Source organism: Anser anser, assembly GCF_964211835.1.
Source record: "Anser anser genome assembly, chromosome: 8".
In the NCBI taxonomy this organism is placed as follows: Eukaryota; Metazoa; Chordata; class Aves; order Anseriformes; family Anatidae; genus Anser; species Anser anser.
In genome coordinates, this window is record NC_139728.1 from 3,337,938 (window position 1) to 3,353,821 (window position 15,884).

The window sequence follows — 15,884 nt, forward strand, 5'->3', positions numbered from 1 at the left end:
CTGGACTCAGTTTTTAGTGTATGTTTTTTGGAATAGCAAGTTCTGTTTGCAGTCTCTAACAATGCTGAGATTTTGACTCATTAGCGATGTGATGTTTGATAACATTGCTCAGATGCTATAATAAAAATAATGAGAAAATCTGCACAGAGGAAAAATAGTCATTCAAATTGTAAACTGTCTCTGGAATTTGTAAGTAGAGCAGGGTTATAAATGCTATGTGTGATTGAATTCACTACATGGTCTTAAACAGTTAACCTATTCTCACAATCTGTTAGTTATGGTAATAAATAGAAATATATCTAATAGTATAAAATTATATCCTTCAAAACCTGCCTTGCATTGAGCCTATGAGCAGCACCTTTGAAGCTGACATTGCTAAATCCATAGTGTGAAGTAACTGCTTAAATATTTTGGTGGACTGTAGTTACAGACTTTAACTCTAGAAATGATTATTCTGCTTGCAAAAGTAAGTCAGAAATAACATTGGTTACATGTCTCTCTAGTCTTTTATTTGAATAATGAAGCTTTTTGTTCATGACTTGTCCAGTAAACTTTAACAGCTGACATTCCTAGGGATGACTAATGATAGTTCTTAATATTTCTGAGTCTTTCTAAATACTTCTGTCTGTATATGCATGTGTGTAAATATATACAATATTTTTTAAGCTATGAAGAGTTAAGATCTTCATGCATTGGAATTTACTGGGCTCAGGGATGAGCAAAATCATTTGTGTTTGTACAAAGCAGATGCATCTCCTCACCTATGGTTACAGAACCAAAATAATAGTTCCAGAAATACTGTTCCAGACTTTACCAGAGTCCTAAGAATCAGAAAATCTATTTTTCCATCTTGGGTTTCTATTGAAGTATGCTAATTATATAGTAGCATGGTGTTTAGTGATAACTCAAACAGGCTAATAGTTAATATGAGCCTGTAGCCAAAATTCCTGGGTGCCTTAAATTTAGATTCTAAGTTAGGCACCTCCCTGAAAATGTTAGCTTAAAGTTTTCAGTCATAGTGGCGATCAGCCAGGTTGACATGGATTCATTGTATGCTCAGAGCCTGTCTCCATTCTGCCTGAGCTGCAGCCAAATTCAATTTTTTTTTTTTTTTTTAAACCAGGATACCTCCTCTGTTTTGCTATTTATTTGGCCTGTGTCCTGGGTCTACATCTTTTTGTTTAGTGTGATCTTTGGTTGTGAAGTTCAATTCCCATTTGTATGAGAACTGTAGAAGAACTGCGCACTTCTAACTAAAAAATAAAACTTGTTTGGCTTATTAATATTCAATTGCATTTATTTTTAAAGTGACTTAGTTCAGTGCCCTAGAATGCTTGTACAAAGGCTGCTTTATAATGTAAATTTGATTTGATTGAAAGTTCTGTAGAAGCCAGATGTATTTGGCAGTGATTTTGAAGTCACACATTCTGATGTTAAACCACAGATGACAAAAAGAAGACTGCTATGCTTGTATGTGCAAATTGTTTGAAAAAATCTTCAATGGGTATGAAAACTAGATATAATTAAATTCTCTACTGTATTAATTTGCAGTGTATTAACAAGGAAGTCACATCCTTTATTCAACATTTCAATTAAAAAAGGCTATGATGTTCTTTACAAGTTCTATATTGTCTCGGACAGCAATCAGTTCTATTTCATAAAAAGCTGTACTGATATCAGGTGGAAGTGACTGCAGACCGGAGAGTCCATGCACATAAACCTCTGGGATAAGTGGTCAGATGGACTATGTGCATGAAGGAAATGAGCAGCTTTTCTATTTCTTATAATAGAATTTAATATGGAGCTTTCCATTTTTCATCCATATTTACTTTTTTAAGTAACCTATTTCTCTGAAAGTCTGCTCTCTACCACACAAGCTGATTAAATAGAGTTTTAAAAAATAGAAGTACTGAATAATAAGGAACTGTAAAAGAAATAAAATAGCTGATTTATTCTCATGGGCTTCACATGTCATCAGCCTGAGCTGGAACAGTCCTGGTGATGCTTAATGCTAACCCTGCAAGGTTGGTACACAATATATGAGCAGTAACTTTACAAGGGTGAGAATAGTATCCTAGTAAGTAATGTCTATCCTGCCTGAAAAATAGTAGTTGCAGTAAAATAGTGGTAGATAGTAAAATAGCCATTGGAAAGCTGTTAGATATAAAAATATAATGCACATGTGTTCAACCGCTGTGACAGTATGGGAAGCAAAAGAATAAGGTATCTTACTGTATGAGGCAGGCCACAATCTACTGGGAAAAACTAAATCCTGCTTAAAAGGTTCTGCTGTATGCTATTAGGACAGGCAAATGCAGAGAAGGAGTAATATCACTGTATGGGGCAGGTTGCTTTAACACTACCAAGCAATAAACTCCTCTTAAGGAATGATACTTAAACTCCTTACTTATTGGAGAGAGAGAAGGAATAAGGATGTAAAATTACGTTATGTTCTACAGATAATTGAGACTAGAAGGCACAGAAGTGAGAATTTTTTTGGACTAGCACTTAATGCATCCAGAGCTTCAAGGTACTGGAGTCCCATGGGAGTGTTAATGAGCAATAACACTGGACAACATAAAGCAGCAGCACACACCATCAGTCTCCACTTCTTGCTTTTAATGTGTCATCCGATCCATTTACTAAAAAGTCAGATTTTTTTTCTTTCTCTCAAAGGTAAAGCCTAAAGCAAGAAATGCATAAGTAATAACACGTTGAGTATTGACTGCATTACTGGGTCCCTAGTGGGAATAATTGCCAAAAATCAATTATGTGGGAGAATGCTTGAGAATTTGAAAAGAAACCAGAATTAAACTATATGAAATTTCTTTGGAGAAGGAGGGGGGAGAATCAAGTATGGCATCGAGAGAGGCTCTGAGGTGAAAAGAAAAAAATACTAGAAATAGATTTAAAAAAGTGAGGTCACTGGGCATGCATGCTTATCCTCAAGAAGAGGCAAGATAATAAATTTCATAGTCAAAGCCTGAAGCTTCCTTAATCATTTGTAGACCAGCTGTTTAGTTCCTGCAGCGTATATCTTCTCTGCTTTTCTCCTGTGATTTAGTGCAGGTCCTAGTTGTTTCTTCTCTCCCTGTGGCATGAGAAGATCAAAATAATAGCAAGAGATTTTTTTTTCTAGACCATATTTTTTCTTCTAGGCTTAGATCTCTTGATTATTTCTTCTTTGTAACAATGTCAGGATAAAGGTCCTGAGCACCTTAATTTTTAGGAATGGTGATTTGTGGGTGTTTGTGCTTTTCCTGTAGTAGTCACCTGCAAATACAGTGGAAGAAAATGAGTTATCAGGCTTTTCACCAGTTTATTTGTCAGTTGGAAGATTTGCTTCTCAGAAAGCTGGATAGCTGAATACACTCCTTATAATCAAACAGAATTACTTGGAGACAATAAATGCTGTCTGTGGCACTCAGAATATGGAATCTGGGGATAAAGTTTCTTGAAGGTCTGTGTTCATATTTTAGTTTCTACTGAAAACTGCATGTGCCTGTGACTTCTGTAAAAACAGATTGTTATGGAACTGTTCAAGTGTGAGCAGTTTGGAAAAAGAATTGGGAAGCAAAGAACATCTAGCATAGGGTTGTGTAGGAGGAACGCATGGCGGTGGTGGATCATGTGGGCATGCCTCTTGTGCATGGGTCATCTATCTCAGGGGATGGGGCAGAGTCAGATTGAGGTCCTCCACCCTTTTTGTGTGTGATCGGACAAGTTCCTAAAGGCATGGCTTGAAAGAGATGCAAGATCCCATATTCAAGAAAGGCAGTGGGACTCACTCTTCAAACGTGCTGTAATGTCCTCCTACCGCTAAAACAATGACAAATAAATTGGAACAGAACAACTCCTTTCTTTCTGTCATGTGGCAATGACAGTTTGATTCTTGGCACAGGAGAAAATAAGGGACAGCTTGAGTTTGCTTCTGTTTGATTTTTTGAAGTGCATTTCTCTATGTGAAATTTATGGATGTTGCTAGTAAAGCACGCAAGTAATTTATTGCACCTAAAGAGAAAAGATTCTGCAACAAAGATGCATGAGAAGATGAAAGTGGAAAGCAGCAGTAGTTTAAGGAAGAAAAGCTTGCAGCAGGACGGATGACATCACCAAAGGCAGCACACTTTTAACACTACCGCCAAACTGAGCGTAAATTGGCCCTACTGGATTCATTATTTTTTACTACATAGACAAAAAAGCTAAGATGATCTTTTTTTGGTGATAATATAGCTGGACAGAGTCAGCAATGTGCAAATAAAAAACTGGGGGATTTACTCAGACTGAAGTTTCTCGTGTCTCCCTGTGACATTACTCATCTACCTGCAAACCAGGGAGTGGGTCATACCGCAGTCCCTGAAAATGTGCATGTGGGGGGGACAGAGATGGAAAGCCATTACTTTCTGTGCCTTGTGTAGGAGAGGAGAAAGTTTTAGCAGTGAGTCCCCACAGTACAGCAAAGAAAGCAGTCACTTTGGGTTCTTGGATATACCATGCCTTCAGCTGAGTGGTCGGCCCGTTCTTATTCACGAGCATTGAGCTTTCAAGAGCATTGCAAGTCTACAGTGATATGCTGCTGTGTTCGTAATGCTGGCAGCTCTGGGAAAGTGGATCCAGGGTTGTACTTGCTCGCTACTTACACACTACCTATAGTAGCACATCCCTGTCAGAAGACTGTTGGCTATCTACAGGAAAATACTTTGCTGTACTGGCAAGCAACAGGCCACAGTCCTACTTCTTTTCTTGGCACTGCCAAGAGTGTCTGTGCCAAAATTCTGCCTAGACCAGGAGGAGGATTGATTGCTGTGGCTCTGTAGAACAACAGAAAGATACTATGGGTGAGACAATTGGGCCGTATCTATAAAATTTTACTCTTGTACCTTGTGAACTATGTGCACAGTTTTTATAATAACCATTGAATATATATACTATTTCTGAAGATGCTAAGAGTAGAAACCTGAGATTATATGTCCAATTCAAAAAAGGAAGGCTTTTAAGATAACACTTGGAAAAGGTGTTTCTTCCCTGCATTTTTTCTGATGCAGAGAATTTCTCCCAACAAGTCTGAGTCAAGGTTTACAGATTTTTTTCCTCTTACATATATTTTTTCTTATTTCTAGTGGAGCTAGGAATGTGCTTTGGCTGCTACAGTAAACTTTTCATTTAATTAAAATAGAGGAGTGAAAGAGCATGGTTAAGGACTCAGAAGCTGAGTGAGGTCAGATTTTTGTATGGACTTTGCACATATTGTTTTGTATTCTTACTGTTACAAATAGTTGATCTCCCCAGAAAAGTTTTAACATCGATCTAATTTAAATATTTGTTTGTTTGAAAATGGCTATCGATTTCTGGGGATCTATTTGGAATTTATGAGAACTTGCCAGTCAGCTCAGCCAATATATTTCTGTGATTAGCCTCTTTGGGAGCTGCTCATTTTGAATTTTCATGGTGTGTGACTAGTCACCTAACTAGCACATTATTGCTTCTGTTTCATTTTTCAGCAGCAAGCTATTAAAATGGAGGTGAATAAATAGAGAGAGGCTTAAAACAGATACACAGAACACGTTTTCTGTGTGATCCTTGGATCTTTTGAGCTACCATCTGTGAAAGATTTAGGCTCAGTATTTCTGTGAATAAACCCAGGATCAGACACAGGAACAAAGAATAACAGTGAACAAGCAAATTTGTTTATATTTCAGAAACATTGGTAACTCACCTAAGGAATTGCTTTGCTCAGATGAGCTGTGAGACATGTTTAGTACATGTGACACTATTCTATATGTGGATATTCCCTATGAATTTGTATGTAACATTTGCAATCTGAGACATCAGTCAGCAAATTACTGCATCTTAAACTATTTTACAACCCCTTTTGTGTACAAAACATTAGGAAGATGAAAGAAATGACTTAAGCTGCATTTTAATTGTGTTACTTGATTAGCTTTGTCTGCATTGCTCTTCTTAGTGTTGACTGGTTTTCAACCCTGAAGTTTCTCATCTTTCAGGACAGAATGCTGAAAAATTCTGGGACTTACTGGTTTGTTTAGAGTTCCTGAGTGTTTGGATTGTGGTACTTTCGGCCTCTACAGTCTTTCTCAGAATGTAAAAGTTCTAGAAGGCAAATGATTCCTGACATTTAAAAAAATAAAGTTTTTTTTTTTTGAACTTTGTTCATTCCTTTCTTCCTAATGAAGAGATTCCGCTTGCTTCAGGAATGCTGATTAAAGGCTACCTCAGAAATTCTGTTGGTTGTAATGGCATTGGGGAGAGCTGAAAAGGAGGTCACAATTGCTGATGATTTTATTACCGATCCAATTTCTTTATTGGACCGATCACTGGAAAAAAAAGTAACAAAACTTTAATTCAACCAAATTCTTGGTTGGCAAGCTAATACTATAGTGATAGCATGGCTTCAGAAAATAGGAATGGAGAGGACTTGCACGTAGGCAGTTACATTCTGTTCTATTTGCATATGAATACAGTCAGTTCATCTTTTTCTTTCTCAAATGAAGACACTGATGCAATTGTTTCACTTTTTTACTTGTAACATCAGGAGGATAAGGTTGCCACTCTCTATCGTCTTGAGCGCACAATTCCTTTAAACTATTTAATTAAACTATTTAATAAATTGTTTTCCCTGTTGTCAATAAAGTTGGTGGCAAGGAAGTTCTAATTCTTGAAATCTAAAAATAAATGTTGGAAAACACGTTTCACAGGCAAGTCTTCTGTTATTGCTACATGGTCTTGGTGTAAGGAAAGATCAAAACATTTGGTTAACAAAAATGAGATGTTTGAGGTAATCAAGATGATGAAATGTTTATTGTGGGTAAAGGTGCAGAATTTGTTGTCAAATGTAAAATGCAGGGCCTGAGTATGTCACTCCATTACTGTACCACTTTGATCCAGATCTTTGGGCTTTATTCAGCTCACTTGGCCATGACAACTCTCTGCATCTTCCTCATTTAAAAATAAATTTTTGGATCTTTTCTTACATATTTACCAGCAGGATAGCATAAGCTAATGAGAACCTAGTTACTTTTGCCTGAGGCATTTATTTCTCAAACATAATGTTTTGGCAGCTTTGCCTGTAGCAGCAGTCTACATCCTCTTGCAGTGCAGCCTGTTGTGACCTGTGCTGAAGGAAGAAAGATCTGAGACAGTGCTGTCCCTTCTGACCAGCTGTTTTGCAGCAAAGATGCTTAATTTAGGCCCCAGGGTAAGGCAAGGATCCTTGGTCTATGTTTGTGTCATGGGTTTGGCTGGGATAGAGTTAATTTTCTTCATAGAGGCTTGGATGGTACTCTGGTTTGGGATTTTTGAAAATAGCAGTGTGTTAAAACATAAATTTTGAATTGTCAAAGAAACCTAAAAAGGATATTCTGGCAGATTAAAATTATTTTGAGAAGGCACAGAGTAATGTCCAGTGGAATATGAGGATTTAGATTAGTCTTAATGTCAGAAAAAGAGAAGGAAAGGCATTCAGATTATTATTTTTTTTTTCCCCCTCAGCATTTTGGTGTTACTAGAAGTTAGAGGTACAGAATGTGATTGCCAAATTCTAGGTTAGTTGGAAAGGATGCAGAGCCTACATTTTGGGTCTCCATGTACAGAAGTGGGCTTCATCAGAAAGCATTTACGAAGGTCTGGAAGAGTCTTATTCCCTTCTTTTTCGTGGGATAAGAGAAAGTATCATTCCGAAGTCCCCAAGTGACAGTGGACTGTATACTGGTTTTGAACCAGGTGAGGCACATGTAGCATGCTAATGTTCCTGTTATGCATTAAGGTAAAATTTTCAAGCTTAGCCTCCAGTATGAAGCAACTATTTTAATTTATAAGGCTGCTTGAAAATGCTAGGTGTACACGTGCTGTGCTGAAAAGTCATGTTGATTTAAATGAGAGCTTTGCTCAGATAAAAAGACTAGATATATTGTGATATGTTGTTGCTCTAGGCTTTCTTTTTCAAATAGAATATACAAAATTATTTCAATTTCTCATGTTTTTCTCTGTGTTTTATCCTGATTCTTAATTGTTCCCATTTTATAAATGCTGTTGTCCACTGAAGATACTCACGAGATACTCAGTGTGGTGATTAATAAAGCAAAAAAAGGCTATGGAAAAAATCCAGTTTGGTGTTTGTTAGTATGAAATGTGCTGTTTTTCTTTAATGAACTGATTTCTGTCATTGAAGTGTCTACCAGTGTTCTGGTGCAAAGGGCTGGTATGGATGACTAGCAAAATTAGATAAACCCCAATTAACTCAATGCAGTTTGATTTTTTTGATGTAGCAGAAATTTATTAGTATATCTTACATGAATCCAAAAAGCTACAGAGAATAATTTAGGAACAGATATGATTCTTTGTGAAGTAGATGTAATGGAGAAAAACATTAGACTGGCTTAGAAACAGCAATTGTAGTGTCATTCCCAGGATCGTCACAGACAAAACGTATTGCTTTGTGATGGCCAAATATGGAGACTTCTCTGAACTGCAAACGTGGTAAGCAATAAACATGGGAATCCTACAGATCCTGAGAGAATTCCCAGTACTTAACTGAAACCTGCTTAGCAAACAGGAAACAAAATCCCCTCTCTCACTAACTTAATAATACTTTTGCAGCAGGGGAGGGGATACCAGTCCTAACAACATCTGGGTTTTCTTGCAGAAGAACAAAAGGTCATACATAACGTAATCATCAATATGCTTATGTAGGAAATTGGACGAATGCTGCTTAACAATCAGAGGAATTAGGTCCTGGAACAATCTTGTGTAGTCAGAGCAGTAGGGGCAGAATCCTTCCTGACCAAGATAAAAACTTTGCTTCAGGAAAGGCACTGTAACTTTTGCAAGACTTGCTGCTTTGTTGGGAATGCTCCTATTTAGAAATAGTTTGGGGTCAGGGTGAAAGACATGTACAATGACAATAATGAATGGGGTTGCCTAAATACAGCTGTATATGTGAAAGCTGGGAGCAAGCAAGCAAAATTCTGCAGTCTCAAGGCTGCAGTAGTTGTCATACAACATTTTTGCCACTGCTGTATGCCATGTCAGGAGAACCTGATGAAGCCTCCTTGGGGAGTCCTGAAATCAGTGCCAAGGAGTGCTTCCAGGACCACTGAATGTACCTGAAAATCAGTAAAGAGTTACTGCTCTTTTTACTGACTTTTTTTTAGAGAGGCACAAAGGGGAAGAAAATGAAAGCCTTTAGTGCAGATGAAAAACGGAAGTTTTGAAGGCTCAGCAGTTTTGCTTCAGGAGTCTTAGACTGTATTATTCTATTAGATTTTATTATTTATTAGTTTACCATCAAGGTTTTTAACTAAAGAGGTTTCTCTGCTTGTAGGATTGAAAGCTATAGGAGGGGACTTCAGGGACAGTCACAGTACAAAAAAGGTAGGCTTTTGAGCATACACAAATGGGTGAGTGTAACAGATGTTAAGTCTTATTCTTTTTATTGGCATTATCTTTAAATTAGTGCAATTCTTCTGGCTGCATTGGCATTTCCCATGATTTCCATCAGTGTGAACATTAGAGTTAGACCTAATGATGTGCAATTTCATGTTCAAAATGGAATGCTAATTATCAAAATGCAAAGCCTTTGTTCATTTTTGAACAAATTTTTTCTTCGTTGCTAGAAAAAGTCTGCAGTCATAGCTTGTTTGCAATTACTATGCGCTGCAAAAATAGGAAATCTTGTGATAGGAAAATGGCTTGAATGCATTTGAAAAAATTCAGCTATAATGTTCACGTTAAATATATTCATATTACCTGTCTTTCTGTGTATTTTGGTATTGTGTGCTTGATGAATTACTAATTTAAAAGCTTAATTCAATTATCTATAACTACTGAGAAAAAATGTGCTGGCATTACTTTATGCAATTCACTGAATGTACCTGCTCATTGCCTTTTGGTGGTTAGTCACAGAGATATGTTTCATTAATAAAAGCCTACAAATTAACCCTTAAAGTACAGGGCTATTATAAGTCAGAGGTATCTCATCACCTTCAACACTGATGTAGGTGTTATATTTTGTCCCAAAAGACATACTGTATAATCTGTGAAAGCTTACATGTACTGCAAGATCAGTGATTAGTTTGGAGATGTAAACTAAGATGAAATGACAGTGTAATTTTTACTGGAAGTTGAAAAGTCATTTGAGTATTTCCAGTTATTACGTTTCATAAAGTACAAGAGAAAATATGGTAAATTTAAATACAACAATCAGAAACCTGATGAAAATACTTTGTGGCACATATTTGTCATGTGATAAGAAAGAGGCTCAAAAATATGTAGGATTTAAGGGTGATGCATCTGTGATTAGATGGGATAGAGGTGCAAGAAATTAAGCAAGAAATTAAGAAACAGAGAATCGTTAAGAATTAGTTCAGCTGCTGGTATGTGAATGTAAAATAGAAGTTGTCATGAAGTCATTTTTTGTGAGGTACATGATTGCTTTTATACGGTTGCATATACAACAGTACTGGGAGAGGAGTAAATGCAAGGAATTAGGTTCATAATGTTTTATTTGGTTTGTTTTCTTTAACTTATGTATGAGATGGAACATGAATCTTCTGGTTCAAGATGAAAGTTGTATGACAACTATCTGGATTGAGTAAGAAACTTCATAAAATAGTTGTTGCATCATTATTATTTGTGAATATTTTAGCTTCTCTTCCTACTTCTTCCTTTTCTCTCTCTTTTATTTTTTTTTAAACTATAGTTCTGATACTGATTAATTGCAGAACTGGACTGGGATACAGTTTGTCTGTTGTGAGACATTATGTCTGTAGATCTTCTTTTGGAAACAATTCTCCAATTTCCTACAAAAAGAGGAAAGACTTCAAAAAAGCTTTTGGAGGGTTTTTCAAGACTTTCTTGAAGACTATGAAAATGTTTATTTGGTTTTGTTTTCTATGTCTGTTTTGATATCTTTTCTTGGGTGGACAATATTAACACCTGATTTTTGTATCTCCATATGTATTAGTTGGAGAACAAAGTATAGGATGGGAGCAGAATCATTCCACCTGGTTAGAGAGTTACTTCTGGACAGCCATCCATGTAGTGGCAGAGTGAAGTGGGAGCAGGAGTGTTTATATGTTTATTCCCGTTAACAACTAACTTCGCTATATTTAAACATACAAAAAAAAGTTTTTGTTGCAAATAACTAATAGTCTTTAAAAGATCCTATAATGTTAATATTAATTAATCAGTGGTGGAGCTGTTTCCAAGACTTAATCACTGTCAGGAGACTTATTTGATATCTTTGATATCAACTTAAACATCTTTGATATCATGTTAATTAGCTTAACTGATTAAATTTGTAAAGAAAAGGTGCTACTAATCAAATTAGTTTGTTGTTCTGATGGGTAGAAAGCTTTAATGCCAGTGACCTCATGCATGTTGTATGCTAGTGTCACTCTATTGAAGTCAGTAGATTAAAAAATAAAAAGTTAGGAACTATGAGCTCTAGGGACTTTGTCTTAATGGATTACTTGCTTGTATATAATGCCATACTAATTCTGTAGTCATATTTGCAAAATTTACTGAATTTCATGGGTTAGTACTGTATATAATTTCAGTAGGAATTAAAACCATATATAGTTCTTATCTGAAAAAGAAAACAATAAAATACATTATAGAAAGAAGTGGGAAGTAGTAGTAGGCAGAGAAAATAGTATCCATACTATGTAGGTCTAACTTTGCTCCCATCTGAATCAGTAGTAAATCTGTTATTGAATTTAATGAGGGTCACTTGGGATAAAACTGAATGCCTATAAAAATAATTATTTTAGGGAATTTAATAAGAAACTTTAATAACATGTAGAAACAAAGCAATTATTTTGGCCACAAATGGAAATTACTGCTTGCTTATACGTGCAGGTTTTAGAATGAATTTTTCCCACTTAAACCATAGAAAATTAAGTACCCAGTCAAGGGGTAGTTCATCCAGCCTTCCTTCTGATGCCATAAAGAAGGTGAACAACCCAAGCAGGTCTAGGCTAATTCCCCTCCCTCCCCTTCACCCCAAGTAAATTGCCATGTAAAAGTGATGACACTTCTGTTGAACAATAGTCTGTAAATACGAAGAACTCTGTAGTCAGTGTAGTCGTGACATTATGAAGAGCTTCGAGAATATTTAGAATAGGACCAAAGTTTTTAACCAATTAGTACTGCAGATTGGGGGATGGTATTTTACAAATATTCCCTGTGACAGCTGTCATTGCAATTCTTTCCTTATTCGTAAATCCATTATATTTTTTTACAAGTAAATATTTTTATTATTCAATCAGTCTAGAAAAAAAAAATCAAATTGGAGAATAACAATGACCAGTAGAAGATGGATAGGTGTGATGAGCACAATAAACTAAGCTAAAAGTTAAAAGGATTATAACCTTATGCAAATGTTAGGAATAAACATTGATGTGTACAGGTTGTTGACTAAAGTAGATTACAGTAAGAGCAGGAATCAGGAGTGTGTGATTTATTAAAACAGGCATGGTTTCAAAGCACTAGTAGGAAAGGATAATTCACTGTCCGACAAGTGAAGTCAACTGATTATGAATGTCCTAAGAACAAGAAATGACATCTGTCTAGTAGCCTATAAGAAATAATTGTTAGATGTAAATGACATCACACAGCTTTGGAAATATGATTATGTACATTCATGCTCAGGAGTGAAGTGATTGGCATGTGATGGTTATACCAGATGGGAAGCTACAGTGGTTAATAGTAACACCCATACAGCAAGCATAACTATGCTTCCCAATGTTTTTTTCTATCTGTATTTAATGATGCCCTTTCTTCACTGCCATTTATCACAGGACCTTGTAAACATGAAGAAAGTAAGGAAAATGCATTGTGTTTCATTAAACACAATGTATTTATTCACAACAGTTTTGTATGTGTTTTTCATTACAGTCCCTTTTATCTCCATCTTTACAGGGTCCTGTGATGGCAGTGAGGAAAAAATGATGTTATTTCTTCAGAATTTTTCTCCATATTTAGAAGATCTTGTCATTAAACACTATTCAAGGAAACAATGTGAGATGGATTCAGAATATAAGTCATGCTGTCAACTTGTATCAATCCATATCCATCCACTTAGCGTTCATACCTGTTTGTGATTTGTATAACCTTGGTAGCTGCAGTGGCGTTTGATTCTAAACAGAAGGAAAACCACCCACTTTTGTTTGCAAGCAGGATGACATTCAACAGCAGTGAAATAGGGCATTCAGTCCTCCTGGAAAGAGGAGGAGTGACTTATTTGTTGTAATTTCTTGGACTCCTATTCAGATTTACACTCATTACTCCAGTCAGTGCTCTGAGTGTGTAGCATGTGATTTTTCTGGCATAACATTTGGTCATTGTTATGATTCTTCATCACACTGAAGAGTTTTTTTCTTCCCAGAAGCTGTCTTTTTCATTCAGTGGAGCCTCCCAGACCCCCCACGTTTATTTTCATCTTCATCCTTCTCCATTCCCAATGTTCTTTAGTTCACTTGTTTGACAGTTCATTTTCATTTCTATTCTTTGACTCACATGTAGACAGATTTTATTTTTCCATTATGCAAATTTTCTTTCCTTACCTTCAAAAGTTACTAGTAATAAATTATTTCTTGCTGCTAAATCCCACTTTCTTTGTTTAAGAAAAAAATCACAATTCTTTCACAGCACTGCATCAGTCTTGTGTTCCTCTAGCAAATCTCTTGCTCTGTTACGTGGGAATTTTTGATGGTCATAAGTGCCCATGTTCATGTCTTATTGGTTTTCAATAAATTTTCATTCAAAATTACATGGATTCTCTGAACAGTAATCTAATATGTGCCTGATTTCTTTTGGAAAGTCAGTGTCAACAGAAGTTGTATTAAACCAGTACTGTATTTATCTTTCAAGCAATGCTTTAGCTGCTTCTAACTTGGAGTTTCTTGGACCTTACTTCTCTTAACTATTTGTAGCCCACCTCATCAATATACTTCTTGAGTGCAGGGTGAGCAATACTGTTTGGTTTACAGATGTTCTTGGAATTCAGTTCTGAATGTTCCTTTTCCATCCTTCTAATGAAATACCTCTGTTCTCCAGTTGCCACAGTGGCCACAGCATATATAGTGGGACTGTGCTTTATTTGATGTAGTGTCTGTCAGAAGGTAGTAAGGAGGTTTTCAAAAATGTTTAATTCCATTTTTTTCCTGTGCTGGATCAGCTTAAGCAGTGTCTTCAGTCAAGTCTTAGTTTTCTTCAGAAAATGCAGCTTTACTGAACTGAAACTAGACACTACTGCCTATAAAGTCAAAATAGTTGACAAATATAATTTGTTTCACTTTAATATTTTTGAAGAATTTACATATCTTTTTTCCCCATCTTGATCTCTTACTCTTGTGGGCCACATATTAAGCCAAACTTGGAAGCTTGTATTCTTACAGGTCCACCAAATTCTTCCAGTAAGTGCTCCTAGTTCATTTTTGCTGTTATTAATTCGGAAAGATGTAAAGCAATAAGTTAAAGGAGATACAAAAAGATCATGTTTTTTAGGTGTCCAGGGATGTTTTTTAAAGCATGGGCTTTTCAAAACCATTTTTTAAATCATGTGTTATGCATGTGTAAATGCTTTCCTGACCTTGTTTTCATCTTTAGGTATATCAGCAACTTTGAAAATATAGCACTAAGCTCATTAACAGGTCAGGGATAAAGAAGTGAACAGACAGAAAAATATCAAATCTCTCCCAAGTGAGACAGCGATTGATTGAATTCAAACTTATCAGTGTTCTGCTTTTATATCTATAAATATAACTTAAATATTTGCTTGAATGTTTTTTTTGTCCAAAACCTGTTCTGGCTCTTCTTTAATTGCAGTTTGGTGTTTGTGGTTTATTATTCTTGTTTGAAATGTTTTAGTCATTGAGTCAAAACACTGGCAACATATAATAAATTGGCCAAACATTCCAGAAATAATAGAGGAGTGTGGCACTGAGGTGAAGATTTTACAAGCATACCAAAGACGGAAGTTTGTTAACATGAAATATTCAGCAAATACTTGCAGGTAACTAATGTTTGAATAATATTATGGTCAATTGTTGGAGAATTTGGGATTACGAGGGGACTACATTCACAAGAATATGATTCACAATGAATAATTCAGTAGGCACAGAACTAACCTTTAAAACTCTGATTTGCCTCATATTTCACAAATTTCACACCCCACCATATGTTACTAAGAGTCAATCTTTTAATTAGTTTTCTAGAGATCTTATCTGTTACACAGCCTTAGAATAAAAAAAAATTACAAGTTTCTTTGAAGTTGGTTTATAAGTAAGAAAACATGGTTTAATTGGTACCATTGACTTGAACAATGGTATTTACATAAGTCTGTAGAATGGATCTCTCTGTTAAATAGTAAATTTTAGAAATTCTGTATAGGTCTCTTGTTAGGCTTAGTTTGCCTTTTGATATTTTCTGTTTTGTTGAGTAGAAACATTTTAGTGTCTTATTTTATTTTGCAGGGGCAGGAGACTGACTATACTTTGTTTTTTTTTGTGTTTTTTTTTTAAATAATTTTGAGGCAATGGTAAATTATTTGCTTAGTAGAGATGCTTATGTTTTATGATGAACACAGTATATTTTGTCCTTTTCAACTAATGAATTATCCATGATCAGGTTTATTTGCTTTTTAAAATTATTTTCAAAAATAGTTCTTGACCTTCACAGAACTGAGGATTCAGTGTTTTCAGGTTTGCTAGCTATATATATTTGACACCAATAGTGTTTACAGAACGGGAGTTTACTTCATAGAAGGAGGATTGGTGAGTATTCCAGGCTGTGTGGGAAGTTTTTTTGATGTAAACTTAAGCTTAGTTTCATCAGCTTTTGATTAACTTCAGATAAAAAAAAGG

At 35.7% G+C, this 15,884-nt stretch overlaps 1 protein-coding gene across 9 annotated transcripts in view; it reads left to right on the top strand.

Annotated features, from left to right (window-relative positions):
* LOC310903742 (uncharacterized protein) overlaps window positions 1-15,884 on the top strand; it is an 83,987-nt gene that overhangs the window by 63,186 nt on the left and 4,917 nt on the right. For 4 of the 9 annotated variants that reach the window (XM_083847593.1, XM_083847595.1, XM_083847596.1 and 1 more), the window contains one exon: window positions 9,341-9,390. In XM_083847593.1, the coding sequence (XP_083703719.1) occupies window positions 9,341-9,390 (50 nt within the window). The other 5 variants (XM_083847598.1, XM_083847591.1, XM_083847592.1 and 2 more) reach the window with 5 other exon arrangements.